Genomic DNA, 23,013 nt, shown 5'->3' on the forward strand with positions numbered 1-23,013 from the left:
CCTTCTCAGTGATCAATGCAAAGAAACAGAGGAAAACAATAGAATGGGAAAGACTAGAGATCTCTTCAAGAAAATTAGAGATACCAAGGGAACAGTTCATGCAAAGATGAGCACAATAAAGGACAGAAATTGGTGTGGACCTAACAGAAGCAGAAGATTTTAAGAAGATGTGGCAAGTATACACAGAAGAACTATCCAAAAACAACTTCATGACCCAGATAACCACGATGGTGTGATCACTCACCTAGAGCCAGACATCCTGGAATGTGAAGTCAAGTGGGCCTTAGGAAGCATCACTATGAACAAAGCTAGTGGAGGTGATGGAATTCCAGTTGAGCTATTTCAAATCCTAAAAGATGATGCTATTAAAGTGCTGCACTCAATAAGCCAGCAAGTCTGGAAAACTCAGCAGTGGCCACAGGACTGGAAAAGGTTAGTTTTCATTCCAATCCCAAAGAAAAGCAATGCCAAAGAATGCTCAAACTACCACACAATTGCACTCATCTCATATACTAGCAAAGTAATACTCAAAATTCTACAAGTCAGGCTTCAACAGTGTAAACCGTGAACTTCCAGCAGTACGTGAACTATGAACTTCCAGATGTTCAAGCTGGATTTAGAAAAGGCAGAGGAACCAGAGATCAAACTTCTAACATCCGCTGGATCATAGAAACAGCAAGAGTTCCAGAAAAACATCTACTTTTGCTTTATTGACTATACAAAAGCCTTAGACTGTGTGAATCACAACAAACTGGATAATTCTGAAAGAGATGGGAATACCAGCCCACCTGATCTGTCTCCTGAGAAATGTGAATGCAGGTCAAGAAGAACAGCTAGAACTGGACATGGAACAACAGACTGGTTCCAAATCAGGAAAGGAGTATGTCAAGGCTGTTTATTGTCACCCTGCTTATTTAACTTATATGCAGAGTACATCATGTGAAATGCCAGGCTGGAAGAAGCACAAGCTGGAATCAAGATTGCTGGAAGAAATATCAATAACCTCAGATACATAGATGACACCACCATCATGGCAGAAAGTGAAGAACTAAAGAGCCTCTTGATGAAAGTGAAAGAGGAGAGTGAAAAAGTTGGCTTAAAGCTCAACATTCAGAAAACTAAGATCATGGCATCTGGTCCCATCACTTCATGGGAAATAGGGAAGCAATGGAAACAGTGACAGACTTAATTTTGGGGGCTCCAAAATCACTGCAGATGGTGATTGCAGCCATGAAATTAAAAGACGCTTGCTCCTTGGAAGAAAAGCTATGACCAACCTAAACAGAGTGTTAAAAAGCAGAGACATTTCTTTGCATACAAAGGTCCGTCTAGTCAAAACTATGGTTTTTCCAGTAGTCATGTATGGATGTGAGAGTTGAACCACAAAGAAGGCTGAGCATCGAAGAATTGATGCTTTTGAACTGTGGTGTTGGAGAAGACTTGAGAGTCCCCTGGACTGCAAGGAGATCCAGCCAGTCCATCCTAAAGGAAATCAATCCTGAATATTCATTGGAAGGACTGATGCTGAAGCTGAAACTCCAATACTTTGGCCACCTGATGCAAAGAAGACTCTGATGCTGGGAAAGATTGAAGGCGGGAGGACAAGGGGATGACAGGATGAGATAGTTGGATGGCATCACCAACTCCATGGACATGAGTTTGAGCAGGCTCCAGGAGTTGGTGATGGACAGGGAAGCCTGGTGTGCTGCAGCCCATGGGGTCACAAAGAGTCGGACACAACTGAGTGACTGAACTGAACTGGAGTCCTCTAGCCCACTCTATCCTTTGACTCTGCAGATAACTTAACTCATTCATTCCGAAAGGAAAATATTAAAAAAAGAAGAAATCATAAAGCATTAACAGACCCTATAAGGAAGAAATTATTAAACTTTGAAGTAAATATATATCTGGGTTCCAGATTTCTTCAGTTCCATAAAGATGTCTTTGGGAAATTTAATCTCTCTGAGCCATACCTCCCTTCAGCTGTCAAATGGGAATATCCAATCAAGCTATGGGCTTCCCAGGTGGCGCTGGTGGGAAAGAACCCACCTGTCAATGCAGGAGACACACGAGACATGGGCTCCATCTCTGAGTCAGGAAGATCCCTTGGAGGAGAGCACGACAGCCAACTCTAGTATTCTTGCCTGGAGAATCCCACGGACAGAGGAGCCTGGAGGGCTACAGTCCACAGGGTCAGAAAGAGTCAGACGTGACTCAGCACGCACGCAAGCTATAGAATTTTTGTAAAATTAAACGAAATAGCACACAGAAAAGTACCTACATCACTGTCTGGGTACAAAACAGGCTGATGGGAAGACTTCCCTGGCAGTCCAGTGGTTAAGACTTTTTCTTCCAGTGTAGTGAGTCCAGGTTCAATCCCTGGCTGGGGAGATGAGATCCCAGGTGTCTCTCAGCCAAAAAAAAAAAAAAAGAACCAAAAACAGAAACAATTTTGTAACGAATTAAAAATCAGCTGTTGGTAACCCACTCCAAATTCAACTTCCACCTTGATCATTTCCAAATATATCTTCTTCCATCCTTTCTTCATGTTTCCTTTTCAAGGATCACCTCTCTATGAGCTTTGATTTTATCTCTTCCCAAGGTTTCTCTATTCTCTTTTCTTGTGTGTAGAACTTCAATACCTGCTTCTCTGCTGGCTCCTTTTCTTTTCCTTAAGTATGTCAAGTCTCTCTCATCCTTTAAAATCAAAACAAAACCGAAAAAAAACAAAAGCCCTCAATCCTACCTCCTATTTAGCACTTATTCTAAATATGCTCCTAAACCCTCTAAACTATCCTGAAAATAGCAAACAATTATCTGTCAAAACAGATCAGATTATATCAATTTCCTGCTAATAAACTTTTGATGGTTTAGCAATTCATTAATCATAAAGGCTAACGTCATTTTTTTTTTTTTTGGCCAAGCCTTTGCACGATTTTCAGGATCTTAGTTCCCTGACCAGAGACTGAACCCAGGCCACAGCACCGAAAGTGCTAAACCCTAACCACTGAGCCACCAGGGAAGTCCCATAGCCTGAAGTCTTCAACAAGCATTCAGAATCGTTCTCAGTATCCACCCATCAACTGTTCCTTTCACCAGCCATTGCACTTTTCAACTCTCAGTCCCACTGGTCCAGAGATTCCTAAGAACTGCATAACCTTCTAGAATGATGTGCATATGCTTGCTCATATGCATTTTTCTGGGATGAAAAATCTATTGCTATTCTCGAATTTTCTAGATGGGGAGGAGTATCTGAATTAAAAAAAAAAAGAAAGTAAAAACCAACTGTAATTACCTTTAGCCATATCAGACACACACCTTATACTTTAGCATCTCCATTCCTATGCTCAAACTGCCCCCTCTGGCTGGAATAACTTTTAACAGTAACTTTTCTTATTAATCCTTCCAGAACAAGTGCAAAAAAAAAAAAAAAAAAATTACTTCCTGTCTAATGCCTTCTTTCACTGTCTACCAGAACAGAATCATTCAGTCCCTTATCACATCAATACAGCACACCCCTATTTAACACTCACCAGACTACTAGGTGCTGTAATGTTGTGAGCTTTAAGGCAGAAGCTATACCTTCACATCTTTGTACCGCTGGGACAGAACCCCAGCCCAAGCACATGATAGGCAAAACAAAAATATCTGCTGAGTAAAAGATCCATTTTGGCACTCAACTGTTGTCTATTTTTGTTACTCATTCACTCATTCACCAAACATTTATGAAGTTCCAGTGCAATACCTAAGCCATGTGCTAGGCAGTAAGGATGTAGACTAGGGCATGGCACCTGACATTAAGACAGTTAGATTAATAACTGTTAACAATATAGAAGAATAACGGTCTTATTTGATCGTGCTGTTTAAAAAGGCCTACATGAAGACTTATGGTAGCCCTGGGTGAAGACGTGTCTAACAGTCACAGAAGGTTTACCAATGGGACATCAGGTTCTCTCAGAACAGAGAATCCAGCCATTCTGTCTTTTCTTTACAAACAACTTTCCCCCAATGTTCCTTTTCTAATAGTAGTAACAATAACTTACCACAGGAATGTGGAAAGGTACAATGTAACCAAATTTTTATCCTACTTGATTCTGGAAACAATTCAAACTAGGTAGAAAAGGAATCATTACACCCATGGTAAAGATGAGAAAACTAAAGATCAAAGAGCTTCCTGCTCAAAACTCCACACTAAATAAGAGAGGATTTATTTAATATTTATTCACAGTCTTACTACTACATTCTCACCACCACCACCTCCACATCTCCGCCCAATCCACCCCTAATCAGTTCGTAAGCCCCAAAGAAAAAAGATTTTTGTTCTCATTGCTTTCTTCTCAGGCACTACAAAAAAGCTTAAAACACAACAGGCTCCCAATAAATATTCATTGACTGAATTGATTTGAAACAGAGTAGACCAACACCAAAAAACACAAGGTAAAAAAACTCCTTTCCATTATGATGGTTTCATAAAAGAGAGATTTAAAACAGGCTTCTACTAGTTAGAAAGGCTAGACTAATTGTATTGACTCAATTCCACTGGCATGTAATGCATTTTATCTAAGAAGAATTTAAGGAGGTGAAGTAGGTTTCTATTTCTGATGTCACATTCATGGCATGTACTGACATAAACCCAAGGCTTAAACTGCAAGTCTGAAACTGATCAAAAGTTTTTATTAAGAGCAAAAACTAAGAAAGCACATTCTTGAGTCTTGACTCTTTGACTAGAAAAATATCTGAATGTCAGTCTTTCTTCAACAGCCAAAGCTGCTGTAAATATGTTCTCCAAAATACCTCTTAATATGTCTTTAAGCAAAGATTAGTCAAAATCTTTTAGTAAATAAAACTTTGAATAACCATCAGTCAAAACCACAGCTCAATAACTCACCATCCTTCCCCACCTCCAGGGCCCCATAAAACTGCCATTCTGCCTAGGCACAAGGATCCCAGCAGACCATAAGACAGGGTGACGGAAGCAATGTTCAGCATGTCTTTTCAGTATGACATTGTTTGTGATCCTAGAAACTCCAGTTCCTTATAAATCAGATGCTCCAAATGAAAATATTTCCATTATTTTTCTCCGATATTTAAATTTCAGCAAATCACAAGCTGTTGGCGGTGTTATGATAAATAACTGCAATAGGTATGAGGTAATGCCAAAGAATGCTCAAACTACCGCACAATTGCACTCATCTCACACGCTAGTAAAGTAATGCTCAAAATTCTCCAAGTCAGTCTTCAGCAATATGTGAACCGTAAAATTCCAGATGTTCAAGCTGGTTTTCGAAAAGGCAGAGGAACCAGAGATCAAATTGCCAACATCTGCTGGATCATCAAAAAAGCAAGAGAGTTCCAGAAAAACATCTATTTCTGCTTTATTGACTACACCAAAGCCTTTGACTGTGTGGATCACAATCAACTGTGGAAAATTCTGAAAGAGATGAGAATACCAGACCACCTGACCTGCCTCTTGAGAAACCTGTATGCAGGTCAGGAAGCAACAGTTAGAACTGGACATGGAACAGACTGGTTCCAAATAGGAAAAGGAGTATGTCAAGGCTGTATATTGTCACCCTGCTTATTTAACTTATATGCAGAGAATATCATTAGAAACGCTGGGCTGGAGGAAGCACAAGCTGGAATCAAGATTGCTGGGAGAAATATCAATAACCTCAGATATGCAGATGACACCACTCTTATGGCAGAAAGTGAAGAAGAACTAAAGAGCCTCTTGATGAAAGTGAAAGAAGAGAGTGAAAAAGTTGGCTTAAAGCTCAACATTCAGAAAACTAAGATCACGGCATCCAGTCCCATCACTTCATGCCAAATAGATGGGGAAACAGTGGAAACTGTGGCTGACTTTATTTTTTGGGTTCCAAAATCACTGCGGATGGTGATTGCAGCCATGAAATTAAAAGACGCTTGCTCCTTGGAAGGAAAGTTATGACCAACCTAGACAGCGTATTAAAAAACAGAGACACTACTTTGCCAACAAAGGTCGTCTAGTCAAGGTTATGGTTTTTCCAGTAGTCAGAAGTGGACTCTGGACTTCCACTGCAGAAGGCATGGGTTTGAGCCCTGGTAGGGGAGAAGGCAATGGCAACCCACTCCAGTACTCTTGCCTGGCAAATCCCATGGACGGAGGAACCTGGTAGGCTGCAGTCCATGGGGTCACTAGGAGTCGGACACGACTGAGCGATTTCACTTTCCCTTTTCACTTTCATGCATTGGAAAAGAAAATGGCACCCCACTCCAGTGTTCTTGCCTGGAGAATCCCAGGGACAGGGGAGCCTGGTGGGCTGCCGTCTATGGGGTCGCACAGAGTCGGACACGACTGAAGTGACTTAGCAGCAGGGGAACTAAATCTTGCACACCAGGTGGCGAGGCTTCAAAAAAGGTACTGATACCACTGTCATGTTTGAACAAATAATTAACAGTCAAGTTCTAGAATAATTCTGTGGATGCTTCTTCAAAGCAGAGTCAGAAAAACTCAATCTCCACTCATTGACAGATTACAAATCGAATATTTCCTATTTCCAGTAATCAGGTATGGATGTGAGAGTTGGGCCATAAAGCAGGTTAAGCTCTGAAGAATTGATGCTTTCAAACTGCGGTGCTGGAGGAAACTATTGAGAGTCCCTTGGACAGCAAGGAGATCAAACCAGTCAATCTTAAAGGAAATCAACCCTGAATATTCATTGGAAGGACTGATGCTGAAGCTGAAGATGCAATACTCTGGCCACCTGATGCGAAGAGCCAACTCATTGGAAAAGACCCTGATGCTGGGAAAGACTGAAGGCAGGAGGAAAAGGGGACGACTGAGGACAAGATGGCTGGATAATATCACCAGCTCAATGGACATGAATTTGAGCAAACTCTGGAAGATAGTAAAGGACAGGAAAGCCTGGCGTGCTGCACTCCAAGGGGTCGCAAAGAGTCCGACCAACTGGATTTAGGGACTGAACAACAACAAACCCCTACACAATATCAGTAACACAATTTGGGATTCTCAGCAGTAAATCAGTTCTATTATGAGTTAGTTTTCTAGAAGCCACTAGGTTTTTGGTTTCTCTATAAGTCAAGTCCTTCTACTAATGGACGTCTGCTTTCAACTTTTGTTTTAAGCAGAAGTAAAACATGGATTTGAGGGGAATAGAGGGCGGTCGGATGAACTACTGTAGACATTTTTTTGCGTGCTGTGATAGAGGCTGCTCGTTGCCCTAGAAATCACTTTCTCTCCTCCGAGATTCTAGAGGTAAGTGAACTACCATTCTGGCCATTCGCATAGGTTCTGTGATTTCCTCGATCACGGCCGCGACCCATACAGACAGAGCAGCAAATCCGATTCTTTCCCGGTTTCTCTGGGAGCGGGGCTAGCTTCTTTCCCATAGGCCCATCCCCCTATCGAGAAAAATGCCTGGAGGAGATTAGTGTCGTGAAGCCACCCGGGGCTGAAGTTTAAGAGTTGGACAATAAACTCGAGGTTTTCGGCAGAAACTCCGTCTGCCTCGCCTGTGCTCCGAAGCCTTCGAGCTGCCCAGCTGGGATGCAGAGGTATGAGGGAGGGCAGGTTTGAAAAATGGACTTCGACCTGATCTGGTTACAGTGACCGGATTCCCAGGGACCGGCCCCCATCAGGGAATGGCCCGGAGGGCTCCCCCGAGGAGGTGACTCGACGCCCGGGCACAAAGGGGCGCAAAGCTGCCGAGACAAAAGGGCCCCGCCAAGTCGGTGGGCGGAGAGGGCAAGCCCGCGCGGGGCGCGCCGCAGGCGGAGAAGCCACCGGGAACGGTTGTGGGAGGGCGGAGGAGGAGGCGGCGGCCATCCCCCGCCCTGCCCTGGCTCGAAGCGACCCCGGCCCGGCCGTTACCCTGGCCCGCACCGCAAGCCCCTCGCGGAGCCGAGAACGCGGCCGGACCTACCGAGCACCCACAGGCCGACCCTGCGCACTTCCCGCTCACTTTCCTTTACTCGCCGAACTCACCCGGGGCGCCGCCGCCGCCTCTTCAGCCTCCACAGCAGTTTCCCCCGGAAATCCTACCTGGCCTGCCGGCCGCCAGGCTGCAGCCTCAGGCTTCGGCCCCCAGGAGGGGGGAAAGGCAGCGGGCCGGACAGTGAGGGGTAGGAAGTGTCGCCGCGGGGGCTCATGGGACTTGTAGTCTCCGAGAGGAGCCGGCCACGGCGGGGGCCGGACAAAATGGCGGGAACCTCTCTCGGCTCTGGGCTGGTCGTTCCCATACGGCGTCTCGCAGCATGCCCCGCACTTTTCCTGGTCCGGAGGAGGACAAAGGCATTTGGACTTGGAAGGAGAGAGTTCAGTACTGGGCTCCAGGGAGTGCTCAGGGTGCAGGTGTGCTGTTACAGAAATCTGTCCAGCCCCTGTCCGGCTGAATTTCAATTATGAAGTGAAGTGAAGTCGCTCAGTCGTGTCCGACTCTTTGCGACCCCATGGACTGTAGCCTACCAGGTTTCTCCTTCCATGGGATTTTCCAGGCAGGAATAATCTTCCCAAAGTGGTGGCGGGTGGGGGTGGTGGTGGAGGGGTGTGAAGCAAAACTATTGAGGGTCAATTTGAAATGCAGTACACTTAAAATCAAGTTATCCTCAATTTTAGTGCATAAGGAAGAAACCCAGGATTCATTTTTATTATCTCCTTCAGCCGCTTAAGTCCAGTCATCCCAGTTCCTTATCAGTTTTCCCACTCCTGTCTAGGGGAACGCACCATCACCTTTCCAAATTTCTTTAGTTTCAGGCCTCCAGGCAGTGGACACCCTTCAAACACCTTCCTTCCCACTGCCAGAGGATCTTTGTAAATGCCAAACCCATTGTGTCACAAAAAAGTTAGACCTAAATGTAAAACTTTGAGCTACAAAACCTATAGAGTAAAACACAGGAGAAAATTCGTGTGACTTTCAAACACACAATAAAGGAAACAAACTGATAAACTGCACATCGTCAGAATTAACAGTTCTGCTCTTTAAAACACGGTTATGAAAATGAAAAGGCAAGCCAAAGACCTGGGTGAAATGGTAGCAAAACCTATAGCTAACAAAGGACCAGTATCTACAACACACAAAGAACTCTTTCAACTCAAGACAAACAGCCTAGTTCAAAAAGAAAAAAAGATTTAAGAGAGACACTTTATCAAAGATGATAAATGGATGGCAAATAAATGCATAAAAGATGTTAAGGAAATGCAAATTAAAACCGCAGTAAGGTAACATTATACACCCACTGAAATGGCTAACATTAAAAAGACTGGCAGTTATCAAGTGTTAGCAAGACTGTAGCGCAACGGGAATTCTCATTCATTGCTGGTGGGATTGTAAGATGATACAGCCACTCTGAGAAACGGTCTGGCAGTTTCTTTAAAAATTAAATATACATCTACCATATGGCCCAACCACTTACCTACGTTAGGTATTTATGCAAGAAAATGAAAGCGTACATCTACAGAAAGACTTGAAGGTGAATGTTCACAGCAGCTTTATTTGTAACTAGCCAAAGACTAGAAACAACTCAGATGTCCTCCAAAAGGTAAATGGAAGGATTTCCCTGGTTGTCCAGTGGCTAAGACTCCATGCACCCAAATGCAGAGGGTCCAGGTTCAATCCCCCGTCAGGGAACTAGATCTAACATGTTACAGCTAAGAGTTCTCATCTGCAACTGAAAGATCCTGAGTGCCACAACCAAGACAAGGCACAGCCAAGTAAATACATGTTTATTTTAAAGTGGGCATTTCCCTGGTGGTACAGTGAATAAGAATCTCCCTGCCAATGCAGGGGAGACGGGTTCGATCCCTGGTCTGGGAAGATTCCATATGCTGCAGAGCAACTAAAGCTGGATGCCACAACTACTGAGCCTACATCCTGCAGCTTCGGAAGCCTGTGAGCCTAGAGCCTGCACACAGCAACAAGAGACGGCCTGGTAATGAGAAGCCCTCGCGCTGCGACTGGAGAGTACCTCGCTTTTCTGCAACAGAGAAAAGCCAGCACAGCAACAAAGACTCAGCACAACCAAAACATAAATAAATAAATGTATAATAAAAAAGTAAATGAATATTTATACAATGGAATACTCTTCAGTAATAAAAAGGAATGAGCTACTAATACATATGATTTAATGATGAATCTTAAAATAATTACTGAGTGAAAGAAGTCAGACATAAAAGAGTATATCTGATATGGTTACATTTACATAAATTCTAGGAATTATCCTGAAAAAAAGCAGAATAGGTGGTTGCCTGGGGCCAAAGAAGCAGGAGCACAACAGGGTGGGATAATAAAGGAATTGAGGAAACTTTTGGGGTGACAGGTGTTGACGAAAAAAAATGCACAACATAAAAGTTGATAGTAATGTTTTATTTGGTGGATAAAACTGAAGACTTAACCCTGGGACACAATATCTCAGATAACTCAGACTGTGCTGAAGCGGCAAGGGGGGAGCCAGGATATGCAGGAGTTTTTGCAACAAAGACTGAGTAATGGGAACATGAAAAGATTCAGTTCAGTTCAATTCAGTTCAGTCGCTCAGTTGTGCCCAACTCTTTGCAACCCCACGGGCTGCAACAACCCAGGCTTCCCTGTCCATCACCAACTCCTAGAGCTTGCTCAAATTCATGTCCATCGAGTCAGTGATGCCATCCAACCATCTCATCATCTGTTGTCCCCTTCTCCTCCTGCCTTCAATCTTTTCCAGCATCAGGGTCTTTTCTAAGTCAGTTCTTCGCACCAGGTAGTCAAAGTATTGGAGATTCAGCTTCAGCCCTTCCAATGAATATTCAGGACTGATTTCCTTTAGGATTGACTGGGTTGATCTCCTTGCTGTCCAAATGACTCTCAAGAGTCTTCTGCAACACCATGGTTCAAAAGCATCAATTCTTCTGTGCTCTGCTTTCTTTATGGTTCAACTTTCTCATCTATACATGACTACTGGAAAAAAACATAGCTTTGACTAGATGAACCTTTGTCAGCAGAGTAATGTCTCTGCTTTTTAGTATGCTATCTAGGTTGGTCATAACTTTTCTTCCAAGGAGCAAGTGTCTTTTATGGCAGCAGTCACCATCTGCAGTGATTTTGGAGCCCAAGGAAAGAAAGTCTGTCACTGTTTCCATTGTTTCCCTATCTATTTGCCATAAAGTGATGGGACCAGATGCCATGATCTTAGTTTTCTGAATGTTGAGTTTTAAGCCATCTTTTTCACTCTCCTCTTTCACTTTCATCAAGAGGCTCTTTAGTTTCTCTTCGCTTTCTGCCATAAGGGTGGTTTCATCTGCATTTCTGAGATTATTGATATTTCTCCTGGCAATCTTGATTCCAGGTTGTGCTTCATCCAGTCTGGCATTTAGCATGATTTACTCTGCATATAAGTTAAATAAGTAAGGTGACAATATACAGCCTTGACGTACTCATTTCCCAATTGCAACCAGTCCATTATTCCATGTCCAGTTCTGTTGCTTCTTGACCTGCATACAGATTTCTCAGGAGGCAGGTCAGGTGGTCTGGTATTCCCATCTCTTTAAAAATTTTTCACAGTTTGTGGTGATCCACACAGTCAAAGGCTTTATCGTAGTCAAGAAATAATCAAGATTATTGTTAATTAAAGAAAACCAGATGTCCCAAGGAATTTAGTGGTTTTCTACATATGGGAAGATGAAAGAGTTTGGGCCCACTGAAATCATTTCTTTGATCAGCACTTCAGGTTTCTAGGGCTAGCATCCTGTGTTTTCTCATCCTGAGTTACCTCAGGGTGCTAGATGGCTGGCGGTCATCCTATCTCTATCTTGCGTTCCCTCGGGGCTTACCATCCAGGAGACTTGATGGCAGCAACATCCTTTGTTTAACTGATATGGCAGGCAATAGTTTTCATTCACACAGGTGTGTTACCTTTCTTGATTGTGGTTATGGTTTCAAAGGTATATGATGAATTTTAAATAAACCAAAACTGGGAATTCTGACTCTGGGGCTTTCACTGTATAGGGTGCAGGTTCAATCGCTGGTGGAGGAGCTGAGATCCCGTAAGCCTCACAGTGTTGGGGGAGGGGGTGGTGATAAAACAACTCATCAAACTGCATGCTTTAAATATATGCTGTTTATTGTTTGCCAATTATATGCCATTAAACCTGAAAAATAATACAATAAAAAATTGTTTTAAAAAAAGGAAAACTTCTTCAGTGGCTTCCCAGCACCCTAGGACAAAAGCAAAAGTCAGGAGATGTGGATTCAATCCCTAGGTTGGGAAGATCCCCTGGAGAAGGAAATGGCAACCCACTCCAGTATTCTTGCCTGGGAAATCCCATGGACAGAGGAGCCTAGCCGGCTACAGTCCATGGGATCACAAAGAGTCGGACGTGACTGAGCGACTAAGCGTACACAATAATGGTGGTAACAGTAATAGTAATAATGAAACTGCTACTTTTTCTTGAACATTTACCAAGAACCAGAAATTTTACATATGTTGTAATTAGAATTTCCCCCAGAAAACCAAACCCAAGACAACGGCTAGTTGCTGATAATTTAGTTGGAACGTGACCTCAAGGATTTAATGTAAAAATAAAGAGTAAAATAGGGAAAGAAGAAAAGTCAACACAAAAATTCATTACCAAGATGTTCACTGCTGCAGGTGCCTGGGGCTAGATCCTACCAATGTCATCTGAGGATTTCCTAGAAAGCTTCTCAGTGTAGTCAACCTGTCACAAAGAAGCATTTATCCGTTGACTCCCATCCCCCTCTGGTTAGGATGACCCAAGGGCATCAACTTTCCTCCCACTTCCAGGTAGGCTCCCACCAGTGTCTTAGGGAAGAGTTCCAGAACAGCTTGCAGAAGGAGCCAGGAGAGTTGAAGCCCCCACCCAACTGTTTTCTGCTGTTTGAGCTAGAATCTAAGGTCAGACTGAGATGACAGGAGGCAAAAGAGGTCCCACACCATCTGTTGCAAGACTCAGATTTGCCCATTCTCTACACTCGAATCCATTGTTATCATCTCATCTTCAGTCATAGCTGGCTACATTCTCACTGATGCTCATAATTCTTTGCAAAATGTACGTTGTCCCATATGCCTTTTGTGCCCTTTAATACACTATAATCAACTATATGGATGATTCTCACAAATAATATTAAATGAAAGAAGCCAGACCAAGTAGTGTATACTTGTATAATTTCACATAAATAAAAAACGAAACAGGCAAAAATAGTCTGTTGAAAGCTGGGATAGCAGCTACCTTTCCAAGTGGAAAAGCAGTGTCTGGAAGATTGGGTGAGAGGAGATTTTCTAAATGCTAATGATATTCTGGGTTTTGATCTGTGTGCTGGTTACATGTGTATATTCAGTTTGTCAAAATTAATCAACAGGATGTGTATGCTTTTCTGCACATATATACTTCTGATAAAATTTTTAAGTGGGAGGTGGCCCAAGCAAGTCCTCTCTTGTCTTCTGAGTGGTGAATTAACAGTAAAGACTATTTTCAACTATTAGCATTTCTGGATTTTGGGCTTTGGGAAACTATTGGAGCATAATATTAATTTAACAGCACAAGCTTTGGCAACAGAGAGCTGTTCGGTCAGTTTCTATTTGGGTGCCGTCAGCCAAGTTATTTAAACCCAGAAAGATTCAGTCTCTACACTCCTGTTTCTATTCAGATCAAATAAATTTTTTAAAAAGAATTCAGTTTCCTCATTTTACAATAGGAAACATAATACTAACAGTACCTAATATATAGGTTGGTGTGAGAATTAAAGTAACATATATAAGGTACCCAGCACAATACCTGGTTAAAATAATAGTATCTATTTATTATTACACAGTACCAGCTCAAAAAAAAAAGTTATGATGAGTAATATTAGTTTTCATCTTTCTATTTTTTTTAAGCTTCCAATTTTTCAGCAGGGAACACTGACTCAGGCTGCAGGTACAAGCTTGATCATTGTAGCAGTGTTAGAAATAAAGAAATAAAAAAATTGAGACAATCTACCTGGAGAATGGGCAAGTTAATTGTGATTTATCTGTAATCCAGAATACATCAAAACAGTTAAAATGAATAATCTAAAGCTAGTGGTTATCAATATGGATAAAACAAAATATTGAGGGGAAAAAAGCTGTAGGACAGATACATCTTGATACCTTGTGTATAAACTTTTTAAATATGCCGAACAGCACTGTGTATTGTTTGTGTTCACAAATACATTGTCAAAATACAAAATCATATGTATAAATAAAATATTCAGGTAAGTGATTATTTTTAAACCCTGTTCTACCACCTTAAAATTTTATTTATTTATTTATTTTTGGCTGTGCTGGGTCTTCATTGATTGAATGGGCTTTCTCCAGTTTCGGAGAGCAGGGGCTACTCTGTAGTTGCTTTACTCAAGTCTCTCTTTCTCTTGTTTCAGAGGACGGGCTATAGAGCACGTAGCCATTTGTAGTTTCGGCACACGGGCTCAGTGGTTGTGGTGAGTGCGCTTAGCAGCCCTGAGGCATGTGGGATCTTCCCAGACCAGGGACTGAACCTATGTCCCCTGTATTGGGAGGCAGATTCTTAACCACTGGACCGCCAGAGAAGCCCTGGAAAGTGATTACCTCTTGATGAGAAAGGAAAGAGGTAGGTGAAAGGAAGAATACTTTGGGGCTTAAAACATGTCTCTGATTTTTTTTTTTTCCTTGAAAAAACTGCAAGGAAATAAGGCAAAACGCTAAAATTTAACAAAGTTGATGAAAGGTACTTGAGTGTTACATAAAAGGCTGAAATATTTCAGCCTGCCTGAAATATTTCTCTATTAAAAAAAAAAAAAAAAGCTTAACCATTCAAAAGAATGAAATAATGGCATTTGCAGCAACATGGATGGATCCAGAGATTATTATCATGAGTGAAGCAAGTCAGACAGTCACAATATCACGTGATGTTGCTTACGTATGGAATCTTAAAAGAAAGAGAAATAGACTCAGAGACTTAAGAGAACGAATTTATGGTTACAAGAGGGGAAGGAGGGCAGGGAGGGATAGATTAGGAGTTTGGGCTTGACGTGTCACACACTGCTATCTTTAAAATAGGTAACTGGGGAATTCCCTGGTGGTCCAGTGAACGCCAAGCTTCCACTGCAGGAGGTGCAGGTTCCATCCCTGGTTGGAGAACTAAGCTCCTGCAAACTCCTGCAAAGGCACAGCCAAAAATAATAAATAAATACTACATACATATAGAGAGATACACACACACATACATATATACATGTTGTTGTTCACTCGCCAAGTCATGTCCGACTCTTTTTGACCCCATGGACCACAGCACGCCAGGTTTCCCTATCCCTCACCATCTCTCAGAGTTTGCCCAAGTTCATGTCCATTAAATCGGTGGTGCCATCCAACCATTTTATCCTGTTGCCCTCTTCTGCTTTCAGTTTTTCCCAGCATCATGAGTTGGCTCTTTGCATCAGGTGGCCAAAGTATTGGAGTTTCAGCCTCAGCATCAGTCCTTCCAATGAGTGTTCAAGGTTGATTGCCTTTAGGATTGACTGATTTGATCTCCTTGCTGTCCAAGGAGATCCATATATACATACATACATAAAATAGATAACCAACAAAGACCGATGGTATAGCTATTTACAAAAAAGCTGTTAATTAAAACAAAAACAAAAAAACATGGACTTCCTGGGTGGTTCAGTGGAAGACTGTGCTCCCAATGCAGAGGGCCCGGGTTCAATTCCTGGTTGGGGAACTAGATCCCACATGCTGCAACTAAGACCAAGTGCAATCAAATAAAAATAAATAAATTTAATTATTTTTTAGAAAAGATGGGAGCAGATGAGTGTGCAAAATACTTTTAAAAAACATTTCTGGTAAGGAAAAACTATTTATTTATATCAATAAGTGCTGTTATGTCAACTTGAAATCAATGACTTTGGTGAGGAGGTGAAGTACGAGGTTTTGTCTTATTTTGTTCTTTCAGTTCAGTTCAGTTCAGTCTCTCAGTCATGTCCGACTCTTTGCGACCCCATGAATTGCAGCACACCAGGCTTCCCTGTCCATCACCAACTCCCGGAGTTCACCCAAACTCAAATCCATCCAGTCGGTGATGCCATCCAGCCATCTCATCCTCTGTCGTCCCCTTCTCCTCCTGCCCCCAATCCCTCCCAGCATCAGAGTCTTTTCCAATAAGTCAACTCTTCGCATGAGGTGGCCAAAGTACTGGAGTTTCAGCTTCAGCATCAGTCTTTCCAAAGAACACCCAGGACTGATCTCCTTTAGAATGGACTGAGTGGATCTCCTTGCAGTCCAAGGGACTCTCAAGAGTCTTCTCCAACACCACAGTTCAAAAGCATCAATTCTTCGGGGCTCAGATTTCTTCACAGTCCAACTTTCATATCCATACATGACCACTGGAAAAACCACAGCCTTGGCTAGATGGACCTTTGTTGGCAAAGTAATATCTCTGCTTTTGAATATGCTATCTAGGTTGGTCATAACTTTCCTTCCAAGGAGTAAGTGTCTTTTAATTTCATGGCTGCAGTCACCATCCACAGTGATTTTGGAGCCCCCCAAAATAAATCCTGACACTGTTTCCACTGTTTCTCCATCTATTTCCCATGAAGTGATGGGACCAGATGCCATGATCCTTGTTTTCTGAATGTGGAGCTTTAAGCCAACTTTTTCACTCTCCTCTTTCACTTTCATCAAGAGGCTTTTTAGTTCCTCTTCACTTTCTGCCATAAGAGTGGTGTCATCTGCATATCTGAGGTTATTGATATTTCTCCCAGCAATCTTGATTCCAGCTTGTGCTTCTTCCAGCCCAGCGTCTCTCATGATGTACTCTGCATAAAAGTTAAATAAGCAGGGTGACAATATACAGCCTTGACATACTCCTTTTCCTATTTGGAACCAGTCTGTTGTTCCATGCCCAGTTCTAACTGTTGCTTCCTGACCTGCATACAGATTTCTCAAGAGGCAGGTCAGGTGGTCTGGTATTCCCATCTCTTGAAGAATTTTCCACAGTTGATTGTGATCCACACAGTCAAAGGCTTTGGTGTAGTCAATAAAGCAGAAATAGATGTTTTTCTGGAACTCTCTTGCTTTTTTGATGATCCAGCAGATGTTGGCAATTTGATCTCTGGTTCCTCTGCCTTTTCTAAAATCAGCTTGAACATCTGGAAGTTCATGGTTCATGTATTGCTGAAGCCTTGCTTGGAGAATTTTGAGCATTAGTTTACTAGTGTGTGAGATAAGCGCAGTTTTTTGTGGTAGTTTGAGCATCCTTTGCATTGCCTTTCTTTGGGATTGGAATGAAAACTGACCTTTTCCAGTCCTGTGGCCACTGCTGAGTTTTCCAAGTTTGCTGGCATATTGAGTGCAGCACTTTCACAGCATCATCTTCCAGGATTTGAAATAGCTCAACTGGAATTCCATCACCTCCACTAGCTTTGTTCATAGTGATACTTTCTAAGACCCACTTGACTTCACATTCCAGGATGTCTGGCTCTAGGTGAGTGATCACACCATCATGATTATCTTGGTCATGAAGATCTTTTTTGTACAGTTCTTCTGTGTATTCTTGCCACCTCTTCTTAATATCTTCTGCTTCTGTTAGGTCCATACCATTTCTATCCTTTATCGAGCCCATCTTTGCATGAAATGTCCCCTTGGTATCTCTAATTTTCTTAAAGAGATCTCTAGTCTTTCCCATTCTGTTATTTTCCTCTATTTATTTGCATTGATCACTGAGGAAGGCTTTCTTTAAAAACATACAATAAATTTCATGCACTTTGGTGTTCAGCTCTATGAGTCAAACACATATATTCCTGTGTTTCCACTACCATAATAATCTAATTAAAAACTGTCCATCACCCCAAAATTTTCCTTTGTGCTGTCTTTTGTGGTCAACACCTTCTTCTCACCAAGCCTGTGGCATCTACTGATTTGTTTTCTGTTCCTATGATTTGGGTTTTCCAGATAGGATTCTCTGAGGTGGGAAAAAAATGTGATTTGAATGTGATAGAGAAACTGATTCAATCTATAATGTGTGCTCTTTTGTGCTATTGAATTTTTCCTTAAATGTACACATTACTATGCCTTAAAAATAACAACAAAATAAGATTTTTGCAAAAGAAAAAGCTAAGATCTCAGAAGGGGATGACAGAGGATGAGATGGTTGGATGGCATCACCGACTCAATGGATGTGAGTTTGAGTAAGCTCCAGGAGTTGGTGATGGACAGGGAAGCCTGGCTGCAGTCCATGGGGTCGCAAAGAGTTGGACACGACTGAGCGACTGAACTGAACTGAACTGAAGATCTCAGAAAGTGTTGGGGACCACTGAAAACCAGTTCCACCTAACACAGTTTAAACTCCCCACTGGGCGGAATGACTTCACCTTAGTTTCAGATCCTGAGATCTTTTCTTTCACAAACTGTGAAAGGCTCCCGAAGCCCTGGTAGTCCTTTATGGGCTGAGAACCAGGTCCAATTATTGGCAAAGAATTTACTGAGCCAATCAGAGAACAATATGCAAATAAATAAAAACTATAAAACTTCCTCACCCTTGCTTTGGATTGCAGAGTTGAGGCTGTGAATGTTGCTGCCCCCTGCCGGCCACATCTCTCAACAGCAGGTTCATTGAACTAAAAGGATCCCACTTCAATTAAGACCTCTGTGGGACTCTGGATTAGAGAAACAGGACTTAAAATAAATTTTACTCTTTGCTGGTCAGACCACTGCTCTGACACAAACATAAGCTGATAATTATTGTTGTTAAGTCACTAAGTCATGTCCAACTCTTTGCGACCCACTGGACTCCAGCATGCCAGGCTTCCCTGTCCTTTTTCACTGTCTCCCAGAGTTTTCTCAAACTCATGTCCATTGAGTTGGTGATGCCATCCAGTTGTCTCATCCTCTGTTGTCCCATTCTCCTGCTTCCCTCAATATGCCAAAGTATCAGGATCTTTTCCAATGAGTCAGCTTTTCGCATCAGGTGGCCAAATTTATAGGAGCTTCAGCTTCAGCATCAGTCCTTCCAATGAATATTCAGGGTTGATTTCCTTTAGGACTGACTGATTTGATCTCCCTACTGTCCATTATATCTACTACTGTGGGCAAGAATCCATTAGAAGAAATGGAGTAGCCCTCATAGTCAACAAAAGCATCCTAAATGCAGTACTTGGGTGCAATCTCAAAGATGACAGAATGATCTCAGTTCGTTTCCAAGGCAAACCATTCAATATCTCAGTAACCAAAGTCTATGCCCCAGTCACTAAGGTTGAAGAAGTTGAAGTTGAAAGATTCTATGAAGACCTACAAGATCTTTTAGAACTAACACCAAAAAAAAAAAAAAAGATGTCATTTTCATCACAGGGGACTGGAATGCAAAAGGAGGAAGTGAAGAGCTACCTGGAGTAACAGGCAAGTACAAAATGAAGCAGGGCAAAGACTAACAAGAGTTTTGCCAAGAGAATGCACTGGTCATAGAAAACACCCTCTTCCAACAACACAAGAGACTACTCTACACATGGACATCCCCAGAGAGTCAATACCAAAATCAGATTGATTATATTCTTTGCAGCCAAAGATGGAGAAGCTCTATACAATCAACAAAAACAAGACCAGGAGCTGACTGTGGCTCAGATCATAAACTCCTTATTGCCAAATTCAGACTTATATTGAAGAAAGTAGGGAAGACAACTAGACCATTCAGGTATGATCTAAAGCAAAGCCCTTATGATTATACAGTGGAAGTGAGAAATAGATTCAAGGGATTAGATCCGATAGACACAGTATCTGAGGAACTTCGGAGGTTTGTAACATGGTTCCGGAGGTGGGGATCAAAACCATCCCCAAGAAAAAGAGATGCAAAAGGCAAAAGAGTTGTCTGAGGAGGCCTTAACAAAAGCTGAGAAAAGAAGACAAGCTAAAGGCAAAGGAAAAAAGGAAAGATATACCCATCTGAGTGCAGGATTCTAAAGAATAGCAAGGAGAGATAAGACAGCCTTCCTTAGTGACCAATGCAAAGAAATAGAGGAAAACAATAGAATGGGAAAGACTAGAGATCTCTTCAAGAAAATTAGAGATACCAAGGGAATATTTCATGCAAAGATGGGCACAATAAAGGACAGAAATGGTATGGACCTAACAGAAGCAGAAGATATTAAGAGGAGGTGGCAAAAATACACAGAAGAACTATACAAAAAAGATCTTCATGACCCAAATAACAATGATGGTTTTATTGTTATTGTCACCTAGAGCCAGACATCTGACTTCTTGGAGTGTGAAGTCAAATGGGCCTTAGCAAGCATAACTGCCAACAAAGCTAGTGGAGGTGATGGAATTCCAGCTGAGCTATTTCAAATCCTAAGAGATGATGCTGTGAAAGTGCTGCACTCAATATGCCAGCAAATTTGAAAAAAGCAGTGGCCACAGGACTGGAAAATGTCCGTTTTCATTCCAATCCCAAAGAATGTTCAAATTGTCATACAGTTGCCCTCATTTCACGTGCTAAGTAATGCTCAAAACTCTCCAAGCAAGGCTTCAACATTATGTGAACCAAGAACTTCCAGATGTTCAAGCTGGATTTAGAAAAGGCAGAGGAACCAGAGATCAAATTGCTAACATCTGTTGGATCATCAAAAAAGCAAGAGAATTCCAGAAAAACATCTACTTCCGCTTTATTGACTACACCAAAGCCTTTGACTGTGTGGATCACAACAAACTGTGGAAAATTCTGAAAGAGATGGGAATACCAGACCACCTGACCTGCCTCTTGAGAAACCTGTATGCAGGTCAGGAAGCAACAGTTAGAAACAGACATGGAACAACAGATTAGTTCAAAATTGAGAAAGGAGCCTTTTCGAGGGTGGCGGCGGTCGTGGGTAGAGCGCCATGAAGGCCTCAGGGACGCTTCGAGAGTATAAGGTGGTGGGGCGCTGCCTGCTGATCCGCAAATGCCGCATGCCGCCCCTCTATCGCATGAGAATTTTTGCGCCGAATCATGTTGTTGCCAACTCCCGCTTCTGGTACTTTGTGTCTCAGTTGAAGATGAAGAAATCCTCGGGGGAAGTCGTCTACTGTGGACAGGTGTTCGAGAAATCTCCCCTGCGAGTGAAGAACTTCGGCATCTGGCTACGCTCTGACTCCCGCAGCGGCACCCACGACATGTACTGGCAGTACCGGGACCTGACCACCGCTGGCGCCGTCCCCCAGTGTTACCGGCACCGAGCCCGGCCCACTCAATCCAGATCATGAAGGTGGAGGAGATCGCAGCCAGCAAGTGCCGCCGACCAGCGGTCAAGCAGTTCCACGACTCCAAGATCAAGTTCCCACCGCCCCAATGCGTCCTCCATCGCCAGCACAAGCCACGCTTCACCACCAAGAGGCCCAACACCTTCTTTTAGGTGCAGGCCTTCTGTCCCCGGGGCAGCCCAAATACAACTTAGTGGGAAAACCGAAAAAAAAAAAAAAATTGGGAAAGGAGTACGTCAAGGCTGTATATTGTCACCTTGCTTATTTAACTTAGATGCAGAGTACATCATGTGAAATGCCGGGCTGGATAAAGCACAAGCTGGAGCCAAATTGCCAGGAGAAGTATCAGTAACTTCAGATATGCAGATGACACCACCCTTATGGCAGAAAGCGAAGAGGAACTAAAGAGCCTCTTGATGAAAGTGAAAGAGGAGAGTGAAAAGCTGGCTTAAAACTCAACAGTCAAAAAATGAAGATCATGGCATCCATTCCCATCACTTCATGGCAAATAGATGGGGAAACAATGGAAACAGTGAGAGACTTTCTTTTCTTGGGCTCCAAAATCACTGTAGATGGTGACTGAAGCCATGAAATTAAAAGACACTTGCTCCTTGGAAGAAAAGCTATGACCAACCTAAACAGAGTATTAAAAAGCAGAGACATTTCTTTGCCAACAAAGGTCTGTCTAGTCAAAACTATGGTTTTTCCAGTAGTCATGTATGGATGTGAGAGTTGAACCATAAAGAAGGCTGAGCATCGAAGAACTGATGCTTTTGAACTGTGGTGTTGGAGAAGACTCTTGAGAGTCCTTTGGATGGCAAGGAAATCAAACCTGTCAATCTAAAGGAAATCAACCCTGAATATTCATTGGAAGGACTGACGCTGAAACTGAAGCTCCAATACTTTGGCCACCTGATGCAAACAGCTGACTCATTAGAAAAGATCCTGATGCTGGGAAAGATTGAAGGCGGGAGGAGAAGGGGGTGGCAGAGGATGAGATGGTTGGATGGCATCACTGACTCAATGGACATGAGTTTGAGCAAGCCCCAGCAGATGGTAAAGTACAGGGAAGCCTGGTGTGCTGCAGTCCATGGGGTCGCAAAGAGTTGGACACGCCTGAGCCACTGAACAGCAGCAAAGCACGATGCCTGGCACATAGTGAGCATGCGGCCAATATTGATAGCTGTTAGGCAAATCTTCAGGCTTCCTACGTGGCATCAGTGGTAAAGAACATGCCTGCCAACGCACGAGACACAAGAAACTCGGGTTCTATCCCTTGGTCAGGAAGATCCCGTGGAGAAGGGCCTGGCAACCCCACTCCTGTATTCTTGCCTGGAGAATCCCATTGACAGAGGAGCCTGGAGGGCTACAGTCCAGGGGGTCACAAAGAGTCAGACATGATTAAAGCAACTTAACACACATGCAGGCAAGCCTTCAGAAGCCTCTCCCATTCTAAACCGACAAATTGTCCTTTACACAAGTAGTGCAGTGAAAAGACTTTTAACACTTGGCTCCACCGCTTATGATTTTGAGCAAAACTATCTTAACCTCTTTGAACTCTATTGACCTCACAAGTGGTTTCGAATGTTACACGACATCATCTATGCAAAGCACGAACCACAGTGCCTGGCATGCAGTGAACACTTAATAAACAGAGTGATAATTAACACAGGAAGAGTTAACAAGTTCAGCTCAAGGTTGAACAGCTCTTGTTGCAAACAGGCAGGTCACAGGTGGTCACTATTCTGTATATATTTGGGGCTAGCCCTCAGTGTTTTACAATTTTTAAGTTACTTGCCAGCA

General features: G+C 42.7%; 1 protein-coding gene and 1 pseudogene across 14 annotated transcripts in view; one reads left to right on the forward strand and one right to left on the reverse strand.

Moving 5' to 3' along the window:
- The window catches only part of PHACTR4 (phosphatase and actin regulator 4), a 109,509-nt gene extending 101,378 nt beyond the window's left edge, over positions 1 to 8,131 (reverse strand). For 9 of the 14 annotated variants that reach the window (XM_070775128.1, XM_070775124.1, XM_070775139.1 and 6 more), the window contains exons 1-2: positions 2,282 to 7,973; positions 2,050 to 2,178 (exon numbers count right to left, since the gene is read on the reverse strand). In XM_070775128.1, coding sequence (XP_070631229.1) covers positions 2,050 to 2,086 — 37 coding nt within the window. In that variant the 5' untranslated portion in view covers positions 2,087 to 2,178; positions 2,282 to 7,973. The other 5 variants (XM_070775178.1, XM_070775165.1, XM_070775146.1 and 2 more) reach the window with 3 other exon arrangements.
- A 12,669-nt stretch (positions 8,132 to 20,800) lies between these two features.
- LOC109577077 (large ribosomal subunit protein eL20 pseudogene) lies at positions 20,801 to 21,416 on the forward strand (annotated as a pseudogene).
- The last annotated feature ends 1,597 nt before the right edge of the window (positions 21,417 to 23,013 follow it).

This window comes from Bos indicus, chromosome 2 (assembly GCF_029378745.1).
Source record: "Bos indicus isolate NIAB-ARS_2022 breed Sahiwal x Tharparkar chromosome 2, NIAB-ARS_B.indTharparkar_mat_pri_1.0, whole genome shotgun sequence".
Lineage (NCBI taxonomy): Eukaryota > Metazoa > Chordata > Mammalia > Artiodactyla > Bovidae > Bos > Bos indicus.